The sequence below is a fragment of the Hippocampus comes genome, unplaced genomic scaffold, assembly GCF_001891065.2.
Source record: "Hippocampus comes isolate QL1 unplaced genomic scaffold, H_comes_QL1_v1.1 scaffold8, whole genome shotgun sequence".
In the NCBI taxonomy this organism is placed as follows: domain Eukaryota; kingdom Metazoa; phylum Chordata; class Actinopteri; order Syngnathiformes; family Syngnathidae; genus Hippocampus; species Hippocampus comes.
The window spans coordinates 549,217-573,164 of record NW_017806153.1 but is presented as its reverse complement, the minus strand read 5'-3'; the positions used below and the strand labels follow the sequence as shown (position 1 = coordinate 573,164).

Genomic DNA, 23,948 nt, shown 5'->3' with positions numbered 1-23,948 from the left:
ATCCCTGCTTTTCCTGCCTCTCCTTCAGCTGCCCCCCCCCCCCCGGACTCCCACCAGAATACAACTGCCAACCTCCTTTCCTGCCCGTCTTTCCTCTAATGTTTAGGAGGGTTGTCTAGTCAGGATGGGAAGACAAATAGACCAAGCCGGACAAAATGGAAGTCGTGCTTCCCGTAGAACTTGACTGTCCCGTCCCACGCCGCCACATCATCTCCTCTCTTCCTCCTCTTCCGCCAGCTTTGTTTTATGCAGGAAAGGATGCTCTCGGAATATTCATAGTTCATTTAGCTGATCTTTGTCATTGACGTAGAAGCGGCCGCGTTATTGAACACACCTGAGACTCGGGTAAATCAAATCACAGCGCAGACGAGGACGGGCGGCGTACAAGCCACGCGGCCTGAAAGCAACAAGACGACAAAAAGCGCCGCTCACCTCTTTAAACGACAGGCGTCCTCTCTGCCGCGGGGCTCGTTTCGTTCATCCCTTCGACTCGCGCTCATTCAGCTCGACTCGCTTGGGCGAAGTGGAAACGGTGGAACAGTGGGGAGGGTGGAAAAAAAAAAGGAAAAAAAGAGGATAAACAAATTAAAAGATGCAGTCAAATCGATGGAGGCGGTGCGTTTGAGCGCCAGGTCACCATAACACAGCAAACAACGCAGGAGGTCAAATCTCATTTCGCCAGCCAGTAATTACACAATCCACTCCCGATGATGGAATCAAAGAGATACTGAGTATTTTGTATTCCTCATCGTTTCATGACATTAATACAGCTTTATTTGGACCATGATGCCAACTTGTGGCTATTCTACCGACCGCAGAGCAAACAAAGAGACAGCAGTAGTCACGCGAACAAAAGACCCTCAAAGTTACTCCACGCGTCAGGAGTCCTTGCACGTGTCGGTGCCGCATGTCAAGGTAAAGAAAAAGCCTTGCGCTGCCGAAAACCGGTAACAAGCTGTAAGAAGGCTTGCTGCCTCAACCCTGCGAGAGATTATAAAATACCAAACAATCGGGCGCTTGAATTAAAACGTGCCTATTTGCACGCGGGCTTGCTTACCTGTCAGCCACGTTCGTTCTCGTGCGAGCGTCGAAAGCGACTGCCGACCTCCGGCGAGAGAGGAAGAGCTCAGCATTTTGGCAGAGGCTTCATTTTCCCATCTCTTTCTTGAGTAAACAGCCCCATTTTCAGAACATGTCAGGTCAAGTGGAAAACAAGTAGCCCTGATGATGATATATATATTTCATTGCATTTCCCCAGAGGGGGACAAAATGAAGTCGTATTAGATTGCAAGAAAATACGGAGAGCCAACCAAATCACCTAATTGGCTCATTTTCGGGCCACTTAAAGCTCCTTTAGCATTGTCATGCACGTTTTTGCATCTACAGCAGTTGGGCGGCGCTCCAGAGTCGAGTCTAACCTGACCTCGAATATAGGAGGTCAACATGTCAACTGTTACGGCAGAATAAAAACACGACGAGTGAAGATTAATGGGGCATTTGTACAGCTGTGTCACTTTTAGCTTTCGCTACTTGGCTGCGTTGTGCTGACGTAACAGGTTTTTTTTTTTTTTTTTTGTCTTGTTGACATCAAAAAGCGCTACTTTCGTAAGAGGGGAATTTGAATGCAAATGAGGTCAATATTTCAGGCCATATTTCACGTGTGTAAAATGACAACAGGGATCAGGGAGGAGACAAACTCGAGTCGCTGCAGCTCTTTTATTTGATCAAAAGTCGGTCATTAGAAGGATAAGATCTCGCCAGGAATCCAGTGGCAATAAGGGCTTGAAGTGCAGACATGCATTTTGATCAGTCAGCGAGTCGCCGGTTTGTTGCGTGCACTGTTGGCTGCCTTTACTGCATGTTGTTTCAGTCCACTACCCCATCACCACCACCACCCACACAATTTTTGTACATTTTAGTAACAATCTAATGAAAACATTCTCCTTCAGTAAAGTAGAATCAAACAACCTGAAGCTTACTTTTGTTAACTTGATCACCTGTAAACATGAAGACGTAGCACACATTTGATAGTTTCATGACTTGGTTCATTTGTTCTTTCCATTTTTTTTAAATTGGCATTTTAAAACATGCCTGACTGATTTTTTATTTATTTATTTATTTATTTTAACGTCTCCTTGAAGTCTAAAACATGCCTGACTGATTTTTTATTTATTTATTTTAACGTCTCCTTGAAGTGTAACAACTTCCTGAGAGAGATGAAAATGTACAATTTGTTCAGTGCTTTGCCAATGAAACAGTAAAGTGACAATGACATCATCATGTTATGGCTTTGAAGGCGAGAGTTGATCGTTGATTGTGAGGTCAGTCTTGCCGATCCGAGTTTGGACTGTAGAACTGAATCACGGCATACTTTCCACAGGTCATCCAGTCTGGGTCTTGAGAGCTCAGCTTGCTCCCCTGGCCCGGCTGCAGACCCACTTGAATGTTCGCCTTAAGAGTCCTCAAACTGCACAGCGGTGCCGGTCCGAATCCCCTCAGTGCAGTGTCAAAGTCCACCGTGTGGTCCCAGTCGCGATCTCCTGCCAGCTTCCTGTAATTGAGATCGCCTTTGAACAGCAACAAGTCCGCCACCTGCAGAGCGGCGTACAGGTCCGGGGCGTCGGCTGCCATGTCGCAAAACTCGTTGGGCTGCGTCCAGAAGGGATGGTCATGATAAGACCACACGCCCTCCTTCACGTATTGCTGCCAGCGCAGCCCTCTCTGTGACATCCACCTGTGATTGGCCGCCATGGTCTGACGGATGGTCCATTGAAAATCTTCGGCCGTCACGTCAGAGACGAACCACGGGAAGGATTTGCCGTGGAAGTGGACCTCCCCAGCCAGACCGGAGGACACCAGGAAATCGGCCAGGACCAAGTCGGTGACCAACTCAAAGCCGGCGTTATCCAGAACAAAGTCCACTCGGCCAGAGCTCCTTTTCCCTGACTGTCTCTGTTGCCGGGCAGAAATGAGCGTCGACCACACGGCGTCAGAGTCGTCCACTAAGATGAACGTCTGCAGGGCGAGTAGAGAGTCGATGGGACTGATCTTCTGCGAATTGTCCACGCCGGCAGAGATCGACAGATCACATTTGTTCCCCCAAAGGCAAACCTTTTAAAGAGTCAATTAAGCATGGTCAACAATTTGGCATTCAATGTGTGAGTGTCATTTGGTTTTCCTGACCTGGAGCAGTTTGTTGAAATACTCCCTAAGTTGATTTTCTGAGATGTCTTCCGTTTTTTTGTCGACGGCCTCGAAGTAAGTGCATAAAGCCATGATAGCCTGCTGAGATTCAAAGAAGCTCCGTGTTTTCCCCTCATTGAAGACGTCGTAGCCACTGATGGGAGGGCTGGAAACAGCAACATCATCGATGACTACCCAGCATTGTGTCAACATGACAATACGCAAGAATGTGTGACGGTGTGTGTGCTTCTCACTTGAGCCAGAGGGCCTCCCGTATCCGACGGTACATGTAGCACTCCACATATAGCCACGGCGATTTGAACCAGCTGACCACCTCCTGGCCTCCACACTGCCCCTGTTGTCTCTGCAGGTACCGGTTCCAAGAATCTGCGTCCTCCAGGCCGTCCGTCAGGGCGAGTATGGGTTTGTCTGTTTGCAGCTCGTTCCTCAGCTTGGACAGCAGAGAAATGGTTTGCTTCTCTGCTTGGATTCCTTCCTAACGTCAAGAGTTCACAAAGCAGGTCAGATATTACACATTCAATACAATAAACGAAAACTTTGTACTTAACATGGAATGGTGAATGAAATAATTGCACATGTGCATTCAATTTTATATTCGTTTATGTAAAGTTAACCTGAAAGGATTCTACTCCCATTTTCACCAGAATTGTTGGGAGTACTGTATGTAGCCTTACCTCCCCATATTCTTCAAAAAACTTGTTTTTGTTGCGATGGATTGTGTCTATGACTTTAGTGAGGATGGTGGGCAATCGGTCTCTCACAGTCAAGTAAGCAAACGACCTATAAGGAAGAAGATACACAGCATTCAATTTAAATGCTAACTCGGGGCATCAGCCGTGCCGAGCTACTTTGCAGCATGCTTCAGTAGGTTTGAACACTTTAGCAGGACATGATTTGTACAATTCCGAACATCAATATTTGGATTTGTATCGCCTCACGTTAACAGCCAGTCGTGCAGTGCAACACTGGCAGCTGAATGCTAAAGCTACTTCTCGTTCGACTACGTTCGCCTCGACATTAATTACGCGTTAATAGACACGATAATGAATAATGACATTACACTACGTTGTTTAGAATCACGGAAACGTATTTCAAGAAGCTGTCACCCTTCATACCCAACTACTTTAGCTGACAGAGAAGAAGGAACTACGTCGCCAGTCTGGTCGGCCGCCATGTTTGTAGGAGCTGACTTACTCATCAATTTCACAACTTTATTTAAAAGTCGTCAAAACATAAGCGTTGGCGTGTTTGTGTTAAAATTAGTCATTCGGAAATTATTACCAATATTTTTTTGACCCCAATTATGTAGTTCCAGAGGACAAATAGAACAACTGTTGTTAAGCTTTTTTGTTTCTAGAATGACAGAAACGTTCGAGTTGTTTCTTTTATGGTGCTTTGCTGCCACTTAGCGGCCACCAACGTAACCGTTGCTGGAAAAACATTGAACACGTTTGTTTGTTGGTTTTATAAATAAATAACACGATTACGTAAGTTATAGTCGCTTGCTAAAAGTGCCGCACTTCACATACATTTGCGGCCCTCATCTTGGGGCATCCCGAGTTCTCCGTGGCAACGGTTGTCAGGGAAACGCGGGTTGGTCCTATCAGGAAATTGCAGATTTTGAACCCCCGGGGGCTTTTTTTGGCGGGAAAGGAAGGAAGGTGGGGTAGTGCTCATATTTTGATAAGGGTAAGAAATTAATGTAGCGAAGTACACATCAGTGTGTGGTACACAGTATTTGCATGTCGGGATGCAGTTAACCGCTTGCGTTTTTGTCGAATTTCCAAATAGAGCCGACCATGGAAAACAAATCATCTGTTGAAAAACAGCGCAATTCATTTGGGACTGGGACGTTCCTCGTCGCTCCCGAGTGTCTCTGCGTGACCAAGCGATTGGCCTCAGGCTACCCTGCCTGCTTGTCTAGAAAATATAGGCATATCAATTGATTCTGACGCCATCACTATGGGAACACGCCGGCCCATTGTCAGGATGTTAGGGGGGCCTTGAGTGTGGGAGTCCAGCTGCGTCCACCTCCGGTGTTCAGCCACCACCGGGCCGGGCCTCCCTTCCCCCCACCGGGCTGCAGCCTAGCCGGATCTGTTTGTGTGTGTTTTTTTTTTTTTTTTTTAGACCGAGAGGGGAGTGACTCACCACTCCGGTTTCCAAAGGACGCGGAGTTGGGGGGAGGGCAACGGTTGAACGTGAAAGGTCCTGTTTAAACAGGTGTTCCGGCACATGCTTGTGGCGTTGACCCGGTTGCATCCGCGGCAATGGAGGTGCTGTCACACAGTTGCGTGCTGACGTCAGGCTAATTTCACGCTTCTGTCCGCTGAGTTTTTGCAGGCTATGCCGTTGGTTTTATGGATGGATCCAAAATCAATTTAGTGGTGGGACAATCCCGTGTGACGCTCGCTGTCTTCAGATAGCGAGGATGACTATAAGGAGGTTAAAGCAAAACCCGAGTCAGTGGGTGTTAGTGCTTCGGCTACCTGCTGGGAGCACGCCAGCATAAGTAAACAAGCTTTTTTTGTTGTTGTTGTTTTTGTCCCGTTTCCATTTAAATGTAACACCGCTCCACCGGTGCTTTTGTTTGTCAAAGGTTTTGTGCGCCTCCTTGCCTCACAGGCCTCTAGTCACAGACATGATCAGATGTTGTTTGTTGATAGGACAAACAACAGGGCCCCGCTTCAGAGGACAGTCCCTCCCGCCCATGTCTCTTTTTACATACCCGACTTTTCCGGCCCGCCAAGCGGCTGCAGCCCGGCGTCCTGTGGACTCCCTGTCCCCGGTCTGAATGGCTCACTGTTTTCCAAAAGAATAATGCCAATCAATGGCCGCCTCCGATGACAACACACGACTTCATTAAGTGGTTGCAAAGAAGGGGCCATTTCAATGGGAAGCGCTCTCGGGGCCAAACTAAATTCAGGAGCAAATATGCAATGATGGGACCAAGGTCCAGCAGAATTTTTTAGTTCGTGTTTTGTAGAATTGAATTGCCAACTGGATCAAATCCTCTCGCCCACGGGCTTTTAGCGGGGTTCGCGCATACCCAAATTTGGGACGAATTTGAGAATTTTCAGCCCCTCGTGATCAAATTCAGCAAAGGCCTCATTGTCAGATGACTTTTAAAGATTATCCTCAATAAAAACTATCAAGCGGAGTGCGATTTGTTCTGGGTAATCGTTCCCCGATTTTCTTGGAAAACGGTGAGTTGACATTCATAAACGTTCGATATGTTCAATATTTAGTTCAATTTAGACTTGGTGATAACGTGAGTGGTTGTCTGTGTACTCCGCTTTAGGTTACCCCTGGTCCAGAGTTTTTAAAATATCAGTTCCTGTTTTATTTATTCATTCTCAATTAATTTCTGAAATCAAGTAAGGCTAAATCAAGTAAGACTTTAAAAGTACCCAATATGCAGTATCCTGAATTTGTGTACTGGCATGCACCTAAGTTTTTGTGCTTCTCGAGGCTGTCTGTGCATGAGAATGGATGTTCTTTAACAAGACATGGGCAATAAAATCAGCATGGAACTAGTAAACAACTACTGTATAAGAGTGCCTTTTCAACGCTTTTGCAGTCAGACCAAACATATTTAACTATCTGCATAAAATGATTAACTGGAAGTGGTAGAAGTGGTCGGATCTTGCAGCACAGGAGTTTGTGGAAACAGTATTGAGGATTGTTAAGGACGATCTTCAGATGAGACGGGGGTCAGGTCTCACATATTCAGTGTGTCAGTGGGTAATTTAATTATGAGATGCTATCAAGTATTCTGTTCTAATTCAAATAGACACAAAGGCGAAATTGTTTGCTACTGTTTTGCGGTGCGGGGGGGCCCTTTAAGAAATTGCATATGATATTTAATTAAGCATTAAAAACAAATAGTGGCACGTTGTAGTCGGATGAATGAGTTAGCAGCCACCATGTAGCCGCCCTGGCTTAAAGTCGCCGGCTCGTCTCCGCGGGGCTTTTTTGGCTCCAACGGCGGTTTAAAACAACAACAAAAAAAAAGGACACCGCTTGGACTGGTGGCGTGTGTGTAGGTGGGGGGCGGAAGAGGGGGTTAGAATTAACGTTACCGCGACCGCCCCCTTGGCCAACGGATCCTTGCAACGGTCGCATTTGGCTGGGCTCCTTCGCCACAGTCATGTGATTGTAACGTAAAACCCCCTAACCGGAAAACAACCGACGACCCTCTCCGCCGCCGAGCGAGCAGCTTACAAAGCTGCTAGGAGCCCGGAGAGGACGGACGTGTCCCCGCCCGGTGACAAACAACCACAAAAATCAAGCGGCGGTGGTGTCAAGGCGACGACAATTTCGACGGACGAGCAGCGGATACGGTAATAAGCTGGCGACACACGAACACGATCATTGACTAACAACTGAAGCACCGTTATGTTTTATTTATTTATTGTGTTTTTATTTATTTTGAGAGTGTGCTCGTCATACAGAGAAGTTCGTGGTCGTTCGCAACCCCATCCCCCTCACGTCCGTTCGTCCGTGCGTGCGCGCGCCTGCCTCTTTACGTGGTTGTCTGTGTGCTTGCTGCGCGTGCGCGTACGTCCGCTTCTGGCGCTAGCTTGTAGCACACCGAGAGGCGGTGGCGGGCACGGCGCGCTGTGGTCGGTGTAGTGTCCCGCTTTTCAGCGTGTCTAATCTGCCGTTTGCCTTCTCATTCTCGCACCGTTCCGTCGCCTTAAAAAAAAAAAACACATTCACGCCCAACTCACCTGCTGCCTTACACTTGATACATGTTTGCGGTGAGGATAAATTTAAAGTCGTACTACGGAAGTGAGTTCTCCACGTGTCTGCCTCTCAGCAGGGGCGGCGCTATGCCATCTACAAACAATTGTCTTACTAACACAACTGGGGTCCTGTCTAAACTAATTCTATTGAAAGAATCATTTGAATTCAAATTGAGCTTGTCAGACAGGTGCAAAACAACATTTTCCTCCAGTGGGATTAAATTATTGCGATGCAATTTGTGTCTGCCTCAAAGTTGAGTGGTCCCGGGTTCGAATCTGGCTCCAAGCTTTTGTGGATTTTCTCTACTCCCACACTCCCAAAACCAAAAATAAAAGATTGATTGAAGACTCTAAATTGGCCCTTGTTGACAATATGAGTGTTAAAAGGTTGTCTTTAGCTGTGTCCAAACTCGTAGGCTGGGTCCTCCATGGCATTTACACTGTATATGTGATGATTTCAGATTAAATGGAATAACTGAAAATGAAAAATCTGCCTCTTCATAGAGTTTAAAATGAAACAGTGGCACCTTGGGATGAGTGTAATTCATTCCACGACTACGCTTGTGACTCAAAACACTCAACTCGGCCTGACTCTAATCGGCAACTTCCAACTTCATGTCCCCCATCCCCATTTACGCTGCCATGACGCATGTCCCAGTTTCGCTACTTGAAAGCGTAAAATCGGAATTATGTGACTTGAATCTTAGGAAATGTATCGGAGAAGTTCCAGGAGTGGTCTTACAGAAGATATATTTCAAAGCCACACTATTGAAATTAAAGGTTTTCCTCTGCTAATGAATCCCCCTGGAGTTGAATGCACATTCCTGGCCTTCTCTGCTGTGCCTTCATGCAACCCTGGAAGCATTCTTCCAGAATCCTCTGCCGCTCTGTTGTCACGACCTTCTTGGTGTCGTCCATGTCTTCATGAACCCATCAATCTTGGGAAAGAGCAAAGAATCGCTCGGAGGCAGGTCAGGTATGTAATCACTCTGAGCCAGGTCAGGTATGTAGAGAGGTTGCTCAAGTGGTTCATTATTCTTCATGGCCAGGAACTGTCAGGTGCTCAAAGTAATGTATGTAGATGCATTGTCACGGTGAAGCAGCCACAAGTTTTCCTGCCTCAATTCTCCCCTTTTCTCACTAAATGATGCAGGACATCCTTTTAGACTTGCTGGTTAATTATCTGGCCCACATCAAAGGGGGAAACGTTGTGTGGGTTTGGAACATTTCTGTTGTGACGCCAGTCCTGGAACTTTCTGGACACAACTCGTATCGTGCAGACGCAGCCTTTTTCGCTGGGTGCATCACTCACTTAAGATCAATCAAATAAAAGCCCACCCCTTTCAAAAAAAAAAAAAACAAACCAAAAAAACAGGTAAATAATGATCTCAGAGGCTTTTGTTTGCGCACACATACCATAAATCATCTACTGTCAACTGCATTTCAACTCTTTTGCGACCCAAAACAAGCTTGTCAACCTTGCAAACACAATCTGACTTGATCTTGCCTTCTCACTCTTGCATAACATAAATTAAAACATTGCTTTAAAATTCGATAAATGCGTTCAAACGAAAGCTGCCTCGACTCACCAACCCAACCCCCCAAAACCTGACCACCACCACCATCACCACCCTTTTGAGTAAATAAATACCACTAGTGACTATTTGTGAAAGTCCGGTGAATATCATCTTTGTGTTTTTAGCAAGCGAAACATATTATGTATGCAATCAAAGCTTTTGACTATTGTAGGAAAACAGATTCATCATTGAATCTGAGCTAAAAAAAAAAAAAAGGACATCGGTAAAAGCATTTTATCCAAAACTGGACAGTCAGGCAACATTTTTTTAAGCAGATCACTGAAATGTGGCTGAAGTCAAATTTTGTTGGTTCCTGTTCCTGTTGTCCAAGTGGCCGGAAGTTGATGTTTTGGTTTTGATCTGTTGGTTGAGCAAAGAAGTCGTTCATAGACGTCACTCCGGTGCCTTGATTGTTTCCCGTATCCTGCTACTTTGTTTTGAAAACGGTCAAGATTCTATGGTGAGATGCCGTAAATATTTTTTATTCCACAGAAAATAGCCCAAAAATATTCCATAAGTCGACGATTGCCATTATACGATCAACTGGGCTGTTGGCAATGGTAGACCGAAACAAATCTCCCTTGCTGGGCCCAGCGTTATAACCCGTCGGAAACCACACGCCGTGTCGGTCTGTAACAGAATGAACAGTTGAGACCACCACACGTGTTTGAACGTGACCAACCAATTGCTATAGACTCGAGTTTAACGTGAGAAATGTGGCAAAACTGGACAAATCGCACACCGGTCACGGCAGAGCGGGACTAAACTTGAAAAGACCCCGGGGTGTCATTTAAATACACGCTTACTTCCATGGATTGCCCCCAGTCAACTGAGAAAGACTCCAGCCAAGCACAAAACACTCCATATTTGTGTTTGGATTGACAAGAAAGTCCTTTTTAAAAGGATATTTTTTTAGACCCCCATAAGCAAACACTTGGCCACAGTGGCAGGCATCTCCCCCACCCCCCCTTTTTTTTTTTTAACGGGGAGGAGAGAGACCCGAGGGTAGCAGCACCGCACTCCGGGTGTGCGACCATCTGGTGGAGGCAGATGGCGAGATGGGCTGTTGTGTACAATAAGTCTCCGGTTTATAAGTAATGCTGTCTAATTCACCAGGAGAGTAAATTATCAATGGTGATCAATGTTTCGGACGACGGAAAAAAAACAACAACAACTGTAGTATGCATGCCAGGCCAGCGGATGGCAGCAGGTAAAGTTTGAATACCTTTTGTCAGCATTCTCTACATGTCCTATGTGGATGAAGATAGCTGGTCCCGGTCGTAAAATACAAACATGACCCCTGACGCGTCTGCTACGGATACTGCTCGTATTTGTGCCGCTACTGCAAATTCTACTACGAAGACCAAAACGACAGTTTTTATCTATCTTGCTGAAAAAGATTGGTGTCAAGCGTCCCATAGTCGGTCACCCTTGGTGACGTAGCACGGTTTTGCACTGCACGTTATGGTCCATCTTGCTCTGTCTTCCTGTCCAGAGAAAGTGCCGGTCCGTCATCCTCCTCCACAAGGGCGTGGGGTGGGGTGGAGATGGTGGCTGATTTTAGAACCAGTTTCTGTCTCAGGAATGTGGGGCGACGCCCTCTGCCCTGATCATGTGATGGCCCCAAGCCGTCCCCAGTCCTCCCAATGACCTCGGGGGGGGTCGACGGCAACTCGTCTCGATTGGTCAGCGGGGATACATGGGGCTCTGACATGTCCCGTGAGATTGACTTCACACGACCCCAAAAGCCTTAATGGCAAAAACAGAGTCGTGCTTGGGCAAAAGTCTTTGGACTGAGAAGCTTGGTAAGTTGATTTCCTCTAAATCTGGTGGTCTTCTTCCAGACCATGGCAAAGTGGTGACTTACCCAAATGACATAAACTTACATGCAGTTGTTGGAACTGATGAGCTTGGTGTCTTTAGTTTGTTCCGCTGAGTACCGGATGCTCAAAGGCGGCCTGCCACGGATGCTCGCACGTTCCCCTCCCGTCATGTCACATTCTGATGTCCCGACTCTGAGTGCAAGTTTTGTTTGCTCTATGACCTTCTGTCAGCTTTTGTTGCATTCGCCCCCGTTCTCCTGTGACTGACAACCGTTAGTTTCTCATCTCCACGTGCAAGTTTTTGGGCGGTTTAAAAATCGGGCCAGGCATTCGCAGCAGTCACGGCCTGTCACGTTTTCTCATCCCCGTCCGCCCGTGTTTTCTCACATTCGTCCTGTTTTGTCCACAGCGGCCCGCCGGGAACTTACTGTCGTGTAAATGGAGCAGTAAAGACGATTTAGAACTTCTGCACCTCGTATTTAGGAGCTAAGGTGAATGTATGTTTGGAGGCAACAATATTTTATGTATGGTTTTGACCTCGACGCAACTACAGTCCTTACAAAAAAAAAAAAAGGATTATCCCACCATCAAATATATCACGTATGCCACAGTTGCTGAAAGCAAACAAGGCCTGGATTGCCTAAATGACTAAAATAATACTTTTATGTTTCTGGAAACAATTCCTAGGCCGGACTGCCGAAGATGTGAGACCCAAATGATATTTTTCATGAGAAAATGTTGTTTACTTGCATTCCTGAACACGAAAATTTGCTGCAGTGGTTGAAAGCCCATTCGTAGAATCTAATTTGTCTCTAAAGGGGGTAAATTCGGTGTGAAATGTTTCATTCCTTTTCAAAATGATAAAAAAAAAAAAAAAAAAGTCGAGAGCTCATTGAAGTCGTAACAGTCCCTTTTAAAGCACTTCATGATGCTGGATGGTCGCCTGTCATTTTCATGACATGTCGTCTAATAAATGTCATTTTTTTTTCTCCTTTCTTTTCACTAAGCACTGAATTGTGCTTTTTAACTTTTACTTATAACACTCCTGTTATGCTCGGGAGCAGCATAATGCTCCTGAGGCAATTTGACCTGGGGCGTGTTCATTATGCAATTGTGTCCGAAACCTAAAACATTATCGTTACAGAAAAAAACAACAAAAAAACACTTTTTGCTTGTTTATTTCTTTAACTTTTAAATGGGTCCGTTTGTCCAGCAACTTGACAGTGGGGTTCTATCTGAACCAATCCTGGTGTGACAGGCGCTTGACCACACTGATCATATGAGCGCCACTGCTCAGGAAATCAAATGTTCATAATCAGCTCAGTGTGCACGTCACTTTTGAACACAAATTCTCGAAGGAGTTTGCTGAGCCGCCGCTCTGCCGTTAAGCTCTGGAGCCTTTCAAAAATCATCCCCCACACCCCGCCCCGTGCGGTCGCTGTCGCCTCCGGTCTCGTCGCAGACAGGAAACTTGACTGGCGCGCGTGTGCTCGTGTGTGCTTGCAGGTTGAAGAATGGAGTTGGCCAACCACGGTCTTATCCTGCTGCAGCAGCTCAACGCTCAGAGAGAGTTTGGCTTCCTGTGCGACTGCACCGTGGCCATCGGAGATGTCTTCTTTAAAGCCCACAAGGCCGTGCTCGCCGCCTTCTCTAACTACTTCAGAATGCTCTTTATTCACCAGGACAGGTACAAGAAACTGTGTGTTCACACACATATACACACACACACACACACACACACACACACACACACACACAATCAAGAACAATAAACAGTGTGGATGCCTTGTCGCAAGTAAAAAAAAAAAATTACATTTTCATGTCATCAATTTTCTTCAAGAACGAGTGAAGCAACCACCTTTAGCTAGCGGTGTGCTATTTTACTGTTGTGCAAAGAAGCTACTGACAATCCCGATTTGAAATTTTCTCAACAAGAGCCCCAATACGAGTTTGCAGCCACATTAGTCAATTCACTCCATGTTGCTTCAAGACGTCATTATTCACCAATCGATTCCGCACCCTGGCTAGATGGCTAAATTAATGCAACAAATGTGACAGGACAGTTTATAATGTCAATCCTCTGCCAGATTTTTTTTTTTTTTAAATGGGCCATACTTCTTCCACCTCTGATGTAGTCCACAACTTTGTCAAAGTAAACTGTTGACTGCATGTTTAAGAGCACGTGTTTTTCTACACGAGCCCCAACTGAAGGACACTCATGTCCGATGTTGTTTCAGTGACTGCGTGCGTCTGAAGGCGACGGACATCCAGCCTGACATCTTCAGCTACCTGCTCAACCTGATGTACACAGGCAAGCTGGCCCCGCAGCTCATCGACCCCACGCGTCTGGAGCAAGGCGTCCGCTTCCTGCACGCCTACCCTCTGCTGCAGGAGGCCAGCCAGTCGGTGTACGCGCACCCGGAGCAGAGCATCAACCTCTCCACCTCCCTCTACGGCATCCAAATCGCCGACCAGAAGGCGGCGCTGTCCGCTCGCTTGCCGCTTTCCTCGCCCATTGACATGGAGACGCTGGGCTCGGAGGCCCAGTACCCGTCCCTGGCGGCGGCGGCCAAGCCGGCCGCTTCCCCTCCGGAAGCGGAGGCGTCCACCAGCGGGGTTCAGCCCACCGAAGAGGAGGCAGCGTCGGAGTCCCCGAGCATGGACGGGGGCGGCTCCGCCAACGCCATCCTGCACGTGAAGCCCAGCATCATGAAGAGGAGCTCGTCCTTCCGGAAGCACTACTCCTGCCACCTGTGCCGGAGTCGCTTCAACCAGAGGAGCCTGCTGAGGGAGCACCTGCTGCAGCACGCCCAGGCGGCGGAGAACCACAACGCCCTCTCGCCCGTAACTGTCGCCGAGCAGAGCGCGGCAGAGGCCGAGGCGCTCCTGAAGGCGAGCCGAGTCGCCGCAGTGGAGATCGTCAGCGACAGCGAGCAGACGCTCGCCTCCGGCAACAACTCGGACTCGCCCCGCGCCGAGGTATCCACCTCCGGCTGGGGCGCGGGCATCCCGATCTCCCAGGCGGACACGCCGCCCCCCTCGGACATCGCAGACATCGACAACCTGGAGAACGGCGACCTGGACCGCGAGCTGAAGCGGCGGAAATACGAGTGCTGCACGTGCGGCCGCAAGTTCATCCAGAAGAGCCACTGGCGCGAGCACATGTACATCCACACAGGTAAGCCTTTCAAGTGCAGCGCCTGCGGCAAGAGCTTCTGCCGCGCCAACCAGGCCGCCCGCCACGTGTGCCTCAACCAGGGCGCCGACGCCTACACGCTGGTGGACCGCCAGAGCATGGAGCTGTGCGCGGCCGGTGACGACAGCAGCCAAATGGAGGCCATGTTCCTGGCCACGTCCAAGCCGTACAAGTGTAACATTTGCGCCACCACTTTCTCCAGCCCCAACGAGGTCATCAAGCACCTGTGCTTCACGCAGGGCGGCCTGGCGGGGCTGCCTGGGGGCGCCGCCCTGATGCTTCCGCACGACGAGCTCTCCAAAGATGACGGCTCAGATCTGTCCAACTCGGGCACGCCGCTCGAGGCCATCAAGGCCGAGGACCCCCTGGTGGAGTAGACGCCAAAACTGCCATTTTGTTTTTTTCCTAAATTATAACTCATGACTAAGCTCAAAGGCCTCAGTCTGGGTTTTGTTTTTGTGTGGAAGATCTTTGTGTGTGTGTGTGTGTGTGTGTGTGTGTGTGTGTTCCCCATTTTCATCGACTTGAATAGAACGAGGGGAAATAAGCGCCATCCTATCTTGTCTCTATGGAAAGCCGTTTTTAGCATTTTTATTCAACATTCTACTCGTGCATTGAAATGTTCATCTACCAGTACTCTTTTTATCCTTGTAAGATAATTCAGCGCCCAAGTTAGTCTTACTAGTGGTCATTTTCCACTACAGTGTATGCATTACTGCACGCTTGAAGAACAAGTCCACATTAGTATGAGTAGCAGAAATGTCTTACAATAGACAGAGGCAGTAGCCGAAAAGATTCTGCTATTGCGTGGAATTGTCTTACAAGTGACAAAGAGCATTCGAGTACTTGGAACGATGCAGTGCGCTAGTAGGACCCTGGATAAATGTTTAAACGACGCGTGCCACCTCACTCGAGCTGTGGCGGGGACGTTAGCGTTCAAACAGGAAGCGAGGGGCCCGACGTGCAGGTTAGGTGTGTAGTTGTGAGGCCATACTTAGAAGCTCATAATGCTCTGCTGCAGGGAGACGCGTTAGAATTGCAGCTGAAGTCCACAAAAGACACGCACCCGAGACAATCTGTGATTTTGACGTCTTCCATTTTTATTTTGTTTTGTTTGGTGATCGGTAAAATTGAGTGAAAAATGTGCACCTTGTTCATTTGTTAATATGGCATCCACCCTGGGAAGCACACTTATTTTCCTCGACCTTTAGAGTTTAATCAAAGAGAAAGCATTCGTGAAAACTTGAATCTTCCCCTTTTAAATAGTTCTAATTTTATACGCAGTGGTATAATTTACAAAAGAGACTATTGTGATGAAAATGTAGCTTTCAGAGTAGAAATAATGGGACGAGACGGATAGTTTTTAACTGTAGCCTCAAGTGATGAACATGTAATAATCGTAGTGACTGCCTGATCAGATAGGTGTCTTTCATGGGTTCCATCTCTATATAACGTAAGAAACTGGTGCATTTCATTGAAAAGCATGTATCGTGTTTTTTATTTGAATCCCCAACAAACATTTTTCCACCGTTTCTTCTTTTATTGAAAGCAGCTCGCACAAAGTAATATTTGCTAAAACCAAGTAACGTTTTTGTCAAATTGTATGATTTTTTTTTTTTAAACCCCCCCCCCCAAAAAAAAGTACATATTTTTATTTTAAAATTAGCAGGTCTAAACTTTTGGTCCTTATTCCCCTGTTTTTAATGACAAAACACATCTGTCTCAATTTGTTTTCTCCAAAACACAAGTGTTATTTGTTTTTGTTTTGGGGATATTAAAAAAAAAAAACCACAAAATTTGGAGATGCTATTAAAAAAAAAAACACAAAATTTGGAGATGCTTTCCTCTTATAGTTATCCTTGCTCTCGCTCAACCCATGTTCTTCTCATCTCGAATAAGATGGTTTGGAATATTTGTTGTTCAGAAAAGGTGCAAAGATGTGGTTGCAGTGTTGCAGTTCTTCCAGTTTTGTGGCTAGATCGCGCTGCAGTGCGTCAACATGCACACGTCTGTGTTGCTCACAGGAACATTGTGAATATATATTGTTTGAAGCCATTCACTGCTCGGTGAGTGTGTGAGCAAGACGTGGCTATCTCAGGTAGATGACAAAGTTTGACACCGTCCGATATACGTTTGTGTCACATGTTATGGAGACATCAGGATGAGACGAGTCCATCCCATAACACATGCTGATGTTCCCTCTCAAAGCTCGTCTGACATCTACTGTGATCAATATGTGCTCTCAGGAATGTGACTCTTATTTTTTTTTCTTTCCTCTATCAACAGCTTTTTTATAATAGTGAAGAACAAACAATAAAATGTGTCTTTTGATAACACTGACTTTTTTTTTTTTGCGAACGTGTTTTCAAATGATTCAACGGTGTGGTGAATTACATCAATGATGTCAACACCGATTTTGATACATGGTCAGCTCATACACAATCCGAGATCCAATACAGTGGATTTATGAAAAAGTATTCCTTGCATAGTTTTGATTGACTGTACCAATGCTTCCCAAGAGGTAGGTGATCTAGGAAAGCAGCAACCGTATTGTGGAGAACGGGTTGCACCCACCAGACATAGGGGAAGTTATTATTACAAACTGAACATACCTATATAATTGAATGTGTGTGAAAGGAAAAAGGAAAAAGTCATTTTCCTTTCAAGAAAATAGGAAGTATAAACATGAAACACCTTTGTAAAGACAGCAACATAAAGCCTCACGAACAACCAGGCTAATGCCTTTAAATCGTCTTTCGGCGTCTTAAAAATGCCACGTGTACAAAACAAATTTTACATGTTAAATCACATCGAGTTATTTTTGGGTGACCTTTAAGCATATTTTAGCGCGGGGTGAAGCACGCTGCCTATGTTTATTTATGTGTTTACTTTCCCATTTCATTGATAGCGGTTGCATACGCTCGTGGCATGTGTGAGCAGGAGCTGTTTCGTCACGAAAAAAAAAACCCTTATTACAGCATAACTTGAATATCCCTAGTATGGAAACATAATGTGTAAAACAAGGGTATGTCCAGACCATTCGAACCACTTCTTAGAAAAGATTAATAACATATTTTGAAGGTAATGTGTATTATTTTTCAAATAAGCGATTAAACCTCTTAACGGCGATTCAATCAATTCTTCACGTTTGTACTGTTGTGAAGTGACGCGTCAGGTTTTTGTGTTTAATTGAGTTCAGAACATGACACAGAATGTGTCGAAAGTGCTCGGGACGTGCACGCGACGTACTGTCGACGTTTCGAGACTCGGCCCGACTCTCCTGAGCATGCGCACTGCCCGTTTGTTTTTTGCCAGTTGAGAAAAAGATGGTGGACGAAGCACGCCGCACCGTCGTAGTTTAGATAGCGTGGCAAAGAAAGACACTTCAGGTTCGATAAAAGAGTACATGGAAGCCCCTGGTAAGATTCTAAACCGGGTTTTGTCCACATGGTTGCTCTGGCGTATCAAAAAGACCGCAGTTTGTCATGCTCGCTAGTGCGGGGCTAGCGCATGTAGAAAAGCCGCGGGGTAAGACTATTTCCTGGAAGAAGAGGCGGCGTCGCCGCCAAATGGCGTATTTCAGCATGGTGTCGGTTTGTAGACATACAAAGGTCAACGACCATTTAGTGGCTCAATTGCTCTTAAAAGCAACATTGTAGGTTTGCATTACGCCTCCTAAAGTACAGCGCGTTCGTTTTGAACTAAAAGGCCGATAGGAAGCCAACTTGCACTCACATTAACTGCGGCGGTGGCTCCAGGAAATAGACGTCAGCGAAGGCCCGACTTAAGATTGAACTTTGCATGTTTACCGGCAGGGTTGTTTGCGCTAATTAGTCCAAAAGTCGTCCATACTAAGCCCTTATCTCAGTTGACACACTATTATATGTACATATATTAGGGTGAACGTTCACTTTTATTCGTTAGTTCGGCCAACTCCAAACAATATGTCGTCCTTAACGTCCGAACACTTCGGCCTACAATGTTCCACATTGTAATCAAAATGTAAAACGAGTCTCCAGAAAATTAAAGAAGACTATTGTTATACGCTGGGGCTAGTATTCAGCAGAATTAAATGTACTAGTAGAGCAAGTGAAACGTTTGTGGTTGCAACAGTGAGCACTTTACAGGTTGTTTTGCATGTAGTAACGAAATGGAAAATTGTCTGGTGGATAAATTTAAGATTAGACAGTGCAAGACCCATGCCAGTCTGAGATCAGAAGACATTAGTTAAGCTGTCTGAAAAAAGGTGTCATTTTAATTAAGAGTGAAACTAGACTGATTGTTGCCAGCAGGCCTTCACATCTCAGAAGAACCCATCACTGGAATGCTAGAATCAGAGCCCCGTGCCATGGAGTCGAATGGAGAAGTGTACCCTCCTGCTCTAAACCAAACCGCAGACTGGACCATGGAGCAAGCCCCCCCACAGCCCAGCATGGATTCAGTTTCTGGGGCAGGAGACCACCCCAATCCGCCGTTGCCTCCGCCTCCTCCCCCTCCTCCGGAGCTGGCCCCTGTGGAGAAAAGCGTGGAACAGGTTCAGGTCGCCAATGCATCACTGTATCCGGAAGAGCCACCGCCACCTCCGCCGCTTCCACCGCAGCCCTCGGAACAGCCGCCGGAGCAAAAAGCAGAGTCCCTGGAAGGTCAGCCGCACACACAAGAAGTGACCAATCAAGGTAAAAAGACAAATGTGCCCTCAAATGTGTTTGTACTGTGGTACAGTATGAAAGGTTGACTAATGCCCTCTTTTTAAATTTTTCCTGCAGATGGCACAGAGGCGTCTCAATCCGCCGACGACGGCATGGAGCTTGAGGAGGCCACCAAAGATGTCGCTCCAGAAGCCGTCGCTCACGAAGCTGCCGCCCAAGAAGTCGCCGTTCAAGAAGCCATCCTTCCTACACAGCCGGAGCTCCCCAGCGAGTTTGAAAAACTCTTGAGAGGATGCGAAGACAACCCGGAGGACTTCAACGCCTGGGTCTACCTGTTGCAATATGTCGAGCAAGAGGTAAAGAAAATACAGACGCCTCATCACTGACAATGGAGGCATCTAGAAAATGACGCACTGTAACCCTGTTCTCCCTTCAGAATATCCTCGAAGCAGTGAGGAAATCATTTGACGTTTTCCTTCTGCGCTATCCATACTGCTACGGGTACTGGAAGAAGTACGCGGACATTGAGAAAAGGCACGGCTACATTCATGTGGCAGAAGAGGTGTACCGGCGAGGCTTGCAGGCCATCCCGCTCAGCGTGGACCTTTGGCTGCACTACATGACCTACATCAAGGAGAACTCTGACACGAGCGACCCAGAGACAGAGGGACGGATTCGAGCGTAAGTTGAAACCTCATCAAGTTTGCCATCAAGGTCCTCGCGTGAGGTTACAAATGGCGTGTCAGAAAACGTTTGCGCTACGGTGTGAAAATGTGTGGTCGCACGGCACAAGACAAACTCAGTTAACACCTCTTGTGTGGACAAGCGGTTGAGATCATGGATGGATAACATAAATCATGGCCTCACACAATTTTCCTGTATTTCTGACCCTGTCACCATACACTTTCACAATTACTCAAGTGGTAGATGCCTCCCTCAAAATGTTTATCATTGGCTATACTAAAAGCCCTACTGCTGCTTTTGTCTCCAGAGTCCAAAATGCCCAAAGCAAAATGCGTCTTTCTTTCCTCCCCAGGGCGTACGAACATGCCGTTTTGGCCGCTGGAACAGACTTCCGCTCAGACCGCCTTTGGGAGTCCTTCGTCATCTGGGAGACGGAACAGGGAAAGCTTGCGAATGTCACCGCCATCTACGACCGCATCCTGGGCATCCCCACGCAGCTCTACTCGCAGCACTTACAAAAGTAAGGGAAAGGTCCAGAATGATTTGAGCGAGGGTTGACATTGGCAACTTGCATTTTGATTTGTTTGCCCCGCACAAAATCGTCCTGACATATACTGAAATGAAGCAATCAATTACTCAGCCCAAATCTGACCTTTTTTGACTTTATGGTGATACAAATCTCAACTCGACACTTGCAGGTTTAAAGATCACGTTCAGAACAACAACCCCAAACATTTCCTGTCGGAGGAGGAGTTTGTCAAGTTCAGGCTGGAGCTCTCCAAAGCCAACCTGGCCACCATGGTGGGAGAAGACGGAGAAACGCCCGCCAACCAGGAGGAGCTGCCGCCCGGCACGGAGGATCTCGCTGACCCCGCCAAGGTAAGAGTCCAGGTAGAACCAAGAGAAGAATTCCGAAAGCACAACCCAAAAAAAAAAATTATCTGGCGTTAGATGGAGGTTGCCTGTTGTCCACCATGACCGTGATGTGGATTAAGAGAAGAGTTTGAAGAGTTGTCTTTATGTCGGCAGCAAAGCCAAAGACAGCCAAGGGGGGCTTGACGCTGGCATCCTGTCAGGGACACTCGCCCTTAAACTAAAAGGAACAACCGAGGCCCATTGACCCGCAGCACCTCCACCTAGAGGTTGATATGCAGGGTGCATATATACACCCCCCCTCTGCAGGCCTCTTGTCTCTGGTGATGTAAATCTATGGCTGCGGGACCGCCACCGGCAGCTAATTACATCAAGTGGAACGGGTGATTGTGGTCAAGCCGGCCAACAGTGTACATTTCCTCTGTGTTTTCGCATAGAGAGTGACAGAGATCGAGAACATGCGCCACAAAGCCATCGAGGCTCGACAGGAAGTGTTCAACCTCAACGAGCACGAAGTCAGCAAGCGCTGGGCCTTTGAGGAAGGGGTATGACATCGCCAGCTTCAATCATCTGAATGTGTATGTGAATGTGTTCCTGATGTGTAACACAGAACTTTTTTTTTTTTTTTAAGATCAAGAGGCCCTACTTCCACGTGAAAGCCCTGGAGAAGACGCAGCTGAACAACTGGCGGGAATACCTGGACTTTGAGATGGAGAACGGCACTCCGGAGCGTGTGGTTGTTCTCTTTGAACGCTGCCTCATCGCTTGTGCTCTATATGAAGAGTTCTGGATCAAGGTATCAAAGCGTTTCATTTGTTGTTGTTTGTTTTTTTTTTTCCTCCCCCTCCACACCACTTCTACTCTCGCCGCTTCCCTGCACTTCCCCCCCAACCATCGATGACAATCACATGGAGTAAAACGAAAAAAAAAACAACCACAAAAACAACCACAAAAACGTCCTGCACTCTCTTTGCGTGTAACGTTGATATGTGACTGTATCTGTTGTATTAGGGGATGGCCAGCTTGCCACACAAGATTTGACTGCAGCATTTGCCAACTGCATCTTCTTCGTCTCCCACTACCTTACAGAATCTTATCTAATTGGTTCCATGAAGGTGCTGATGGGTTTACACAGAAAAATTCTAAGAACGATCTTGTCAATGACGACATTCACCGGGATCGGAGAAGCGGGAAATGTCAAACGTCTGGTCTTGTCTGTTTTCTTTGCCTTTCTTTCCCTCTCTGCTCTCCTGTCCTCTGCTTGCTCTCCTTTCCCACTTTCTCTCCTTTTCACACTTAAAAAAAGTACGCCAAATACCTGGAGGCCTTCAGCACGGACGGCGTTCGGCACGTCTACCGGAAGGCCTGCACCGTCCACCTGCCCAGGAAGCCCGCCATTCACCTACTCTGGGCTGGCTTTGAGGAACAGCAGGGTGAGTGGCGCAAATCAAACACTCAATTTTTTGTAGTATGTACTCCTAAAACGTCCTGCTCACCCCCCCGGCCCCCCCTTTTTTTTCCCTGCCCTTCCTGGTCCCCCTCCACAGGGAACGTCGAAGGTGCCAGCATCATCCTCAAGACCCTGGAGACGGTGGTGCCCAACCTGGCCATGGTGCGTCTGCGGCGGGTCAGCCTGGAGCGCCGGCGCGGCAAACTGGATGAGGCGGAGGCGCTTCTGAAAGAGGCGGTGGAGTCCTCCAAGACCGCCTTGGAGACGTCCTTCTATGCCGTGAAGCTGGCGCGGCAGTTCCTCAAGGTGCAGAAGAGCCTGAGCAAGGCCAGGAAAGTGCTGCTGGACGCCATCGAGCGAGATCAGGTAACGAAAGCCACACCTCTGCTATTGGTGCATCTCTCCTCATGATGTAGATTTTTTTACGTGGCTCATTATCTAAGAGTAAGGCCGCAAAATGAGGAATAACAAAGTCCACATACGGTCTGCGGGCTTCTTTTCTCACTCAGACGTGTCCAAGGCTGTACCTCAACCTGCTGGAGCTGGAGTTCAGCGGCGACGTGACACAGAACCAGCCTGAGATTCTGGCCTGCTTCGACCGGGCCCTGAAGAGCCCCATGGAGATGGAGTCGCGCCTCCTCTTCGCCCAGCGCAAAGTGGAATTCCTCGAGGACTTTGGCAGCGATATCCACGCGTGAGTTTTGAGCAAACTGCCTTCGTTGAGCGCTATCTTAGGCTGGATACTAATTCTCAAATTTTTTTCAATTATTTTTTTTTTGCAAGTGGCACAACTGTGATGTGCATCATAGCCTCATAACCAGATAAAAAGATAAGAGGCAATAAGATGGTTTCCAATCAGAATTGTGCCTTTATCCAAAATGGCTAAAAATCAGATTTCGAATAATCAAACGCAGCGTGACCTCTGGCCCTGGAGACCTGACGTCGTGGAAATGTCGTTTCAGCCTGGTGGCCGCTTACGAGGAACACCAGAACCTGCAGAAGGAAGTCGACTTATCAAAGAGGAATGCGGAGAATGGCTACGACAGTTCTCAGGAACCCGATGCCAAGCGGCAGCGCGTGGACGACGGCTCCATGGCCGCCGCCGGGGCTGACATGCAAGCCAACAGCGCGTACAATTACAACAACTGGTACCAGGTGGGGTTTTACCTTTTTTTTCTTTTCTATTTTCATACTGCACCATATATCCGTTCGCATCTATGCCAGCGAGTCAACCAGAGCCAGAACAGTTGAATGCTGTTCATAAACCTGTCTAACCAGGTTGCCATTCATATAACAGAACAATAGCTTTGTTTTCAACTGAACAGTAGGTTTGTAAATTGAGACGATCTCATTTTTTCCCTTTTTGGGATGGGGGGGTGGACTGCTGGGATAATTTTTTCCATATAAAATTTGTGCTTTGTCTCAAACACACATCCTTCTCACATTTCAAAATGTCTCTCTTCTCCTTTTCAGCAACAGTATGGCGCCTGGGGCCAAAATTCGTGGGGCCAGTACAACCAATACGCCCAGTATAACCAGTACTACCCTCCTCCTCCAACATGATGGCCACCACCGTGATCGTGAGCTCTCATGGGAGAATGTGTCTAGCTTTTCAAATTAAGACAACCAGCACCGCGTTTCCAAAAGATTTATTTTCTGTTTTGACTCCAGCTAATTTTTCTCAAATACAGTAATCCCTCGTTTATCGTGGTTAATGGGGACCAAAACCACCCGCGATAAACGA

At 47.1% G+C, this 23,948-nt stretch overlaps 4 protein-coding genes across 7 annotated transcripts in view; 2 read left to right on the top strand and 2 right to left on the bottom strand.

Annotated features, from left to right (window-relative positions):
* Nucleotides 1-1,147, bottom strand: part of esr1 (estrogen receptor 1) — a 16,463-nt gene extending 15,316 nt beyond the window's left edge. The window contains exons 1-2 of one of the 2 annotated variants that reach the window (XM_019895032.1): nt 1,058-1,147; nt 433-513 (exon numbers count right to left, since the gene is read on the bottom strand). In XM_019895032.1, the coding sequence (XP_019750591.1) occupies nt 433-500 (68 nt within the window). In that variant the 5' untranslated portion in view covers nt 501-513; nt 1,058-1,147. Of the gene's footprint in view, nt 1-432; nt 982-1,057 lie in introns of those variants that run through there. The other variant, XM_019895031.1, reaches the window with a different exon arrangement.
* A 1,033-nt stretch (nt 1,148-2,180) lies between these two features.
* Nucleotides 2,181-4,415, bottom strand: dcph1 (damage control phosphatase 1). The gene is made up of 5 exons (XM_019895024.1): nt 4,320-4,415; nt 3,879-3,984; nt 3,438-3,679; nt 3,184-3,349; nt 2,181-3,111 (listed from the first exon to the last, which is right to left on the bottom strand). The coding sequence occupies exons 1-5, from the start codon at nt 4,400-4,402 to the stop codon at nt 2,323-2,325; spliced, it is 1,386 nt and encodes a 461-aa protein (XP_019750583.1). The 5' UTR covers nt 4,403-4,415; the 3' UTR covers nt 2,181-2,322.
* Nucleotides 3,603-16,175, top strand: zbtb2b (zinc finger and BTB domain containing 2b). Of its 2 annotated transcripts, none has more exons than XM_019895023.1 (3): nt 3,603-3,704; nt 12,859-13,039; nt 13,590-16,175. In XM_019895023.1, exons 2-3 carry the CDS (start codon nt 12,867-12,869, stop codon nt 14,923-14,925), a joined length of 1,509 nt encoding a protein of 502 aa, XP_019750582.1. In that variant the 5' UTR covers nt 3,603-3,704; nt 12,859-12,866; the 3' UTR covers nt 14,926-16,175. The 2 variants fall into 2 exon arrangements, with proteins under 2 accessions (XP_019750582.1, XP_019750581.1); XM_019895022.1 differs by lacking the exon at nt 3,603-3,704 and adding an exon at nt 7,053-7,547.
* A 1,661-nt stretch (nt 16,176-17,836) lies between these two features.
* prpf39 (PRP39 pre-mRNA processing factor 39 homolog (yeast)) lies at nt 17,837-23,853 on the top strand. 2 transcript variants are annotated; one of them, XM_019895007.1, is made up of 13 exons: nt 17,837-17,967; nt 18,838-19,224; nt 19,315-19,553; nt 19,634-19,878; nt 20,234-20,401; nt 20,580-20,760; nt 21,192-21,299; nt 21,386-21,550; nt 22,061-22,187; nt 22,302-22,570; nt 22,714-22,898; nt 23,167-23,359; nt 23,678-23,853. In XM_019895007.1, the coding sequence occupies exons 1-13, from the start codon at nt 17,955-17,957 to the stop codon at nt 23,765-23,767; spliced, it is 2,370 nt and encodes a 789-aa protein (XP_019750566.1). In that variant the 5' UTR covers nt 17,837-17,954; the 3' UTR covers nt 23,768-23,853. The 2 variants fall into 2 exon arrangements, with proteins under 2 accessions (XP_019750566.1, XP_019750567.1); XM_019895008.1 differs by having other exon boundaries at nt 17,841-17,967; nt 18,841-19,224.
* Nucleotides 23,854-23,948: the final 95 nt, after the last annotated feature.

What these genes read in the sequence shown, in the direction of transcription:
- dcph1 (XM_019895024.1), bottom strand. Translation starts at nt 4,402, where the DNA reads ATGAGTAAGTCAGCTCCTACAAACATGGCGGCCGACCAGACTGGCGAC. An exon ending in CTGTCAGCTAAAGTAGTTGG is followed by an intron (nt 3,985 to 4,319) that starts GTATGAAGGGTG and finishes TCTTCCTTATAG; the next exon opens with GTCGTTTGCTTACTTGACTG. An exon ending in TTTTTGAAGAATATGGGGAG is followed by an intron (nt 3,680 to 3,878) that starts GTAAGGCTACAT and finishes TCTTGACGTTAG; the next exon opens with GAAGGAATCCAAGCAGAGAA.
- zbtb2b (XM_019895023.1), top strand. Translation starts at nt 12,867, where the DNA reads ATGGAGTTGGCCAACCACGGTCTTATCCTGCTGCAGCAGCTCAACGCT. An exon ending in CTCTTTATTCACCAGGACAG is followed by an intron (nt 13,040 to 13,589) that starts GTACAAGAAACT and finishes ATGTTGTTTCAG; the next exon opens with TGACTGCGTGCGTCTGAAGG.
- prpf39 (XM_019895007.1), top strand. An exon ending in ACAAGAAGTGACCAATCAAG is followed by an intron (nt 19,225 to 19,314) that starts GTAAAAAGACAA and finishes TTTTTCCTGCAG; the next exon opens with ATGGCACAGAGGCGTCTCAA. An exon ending in TTTGGCAGCGATATCCACGC is followed by an intron (nt 22,899 to 23,166) that starts GTGAGTTTTGAG and finishes ATGTCGTTTCAG; the next exon opens with CCTGGTGGCCGCTTACGAGG.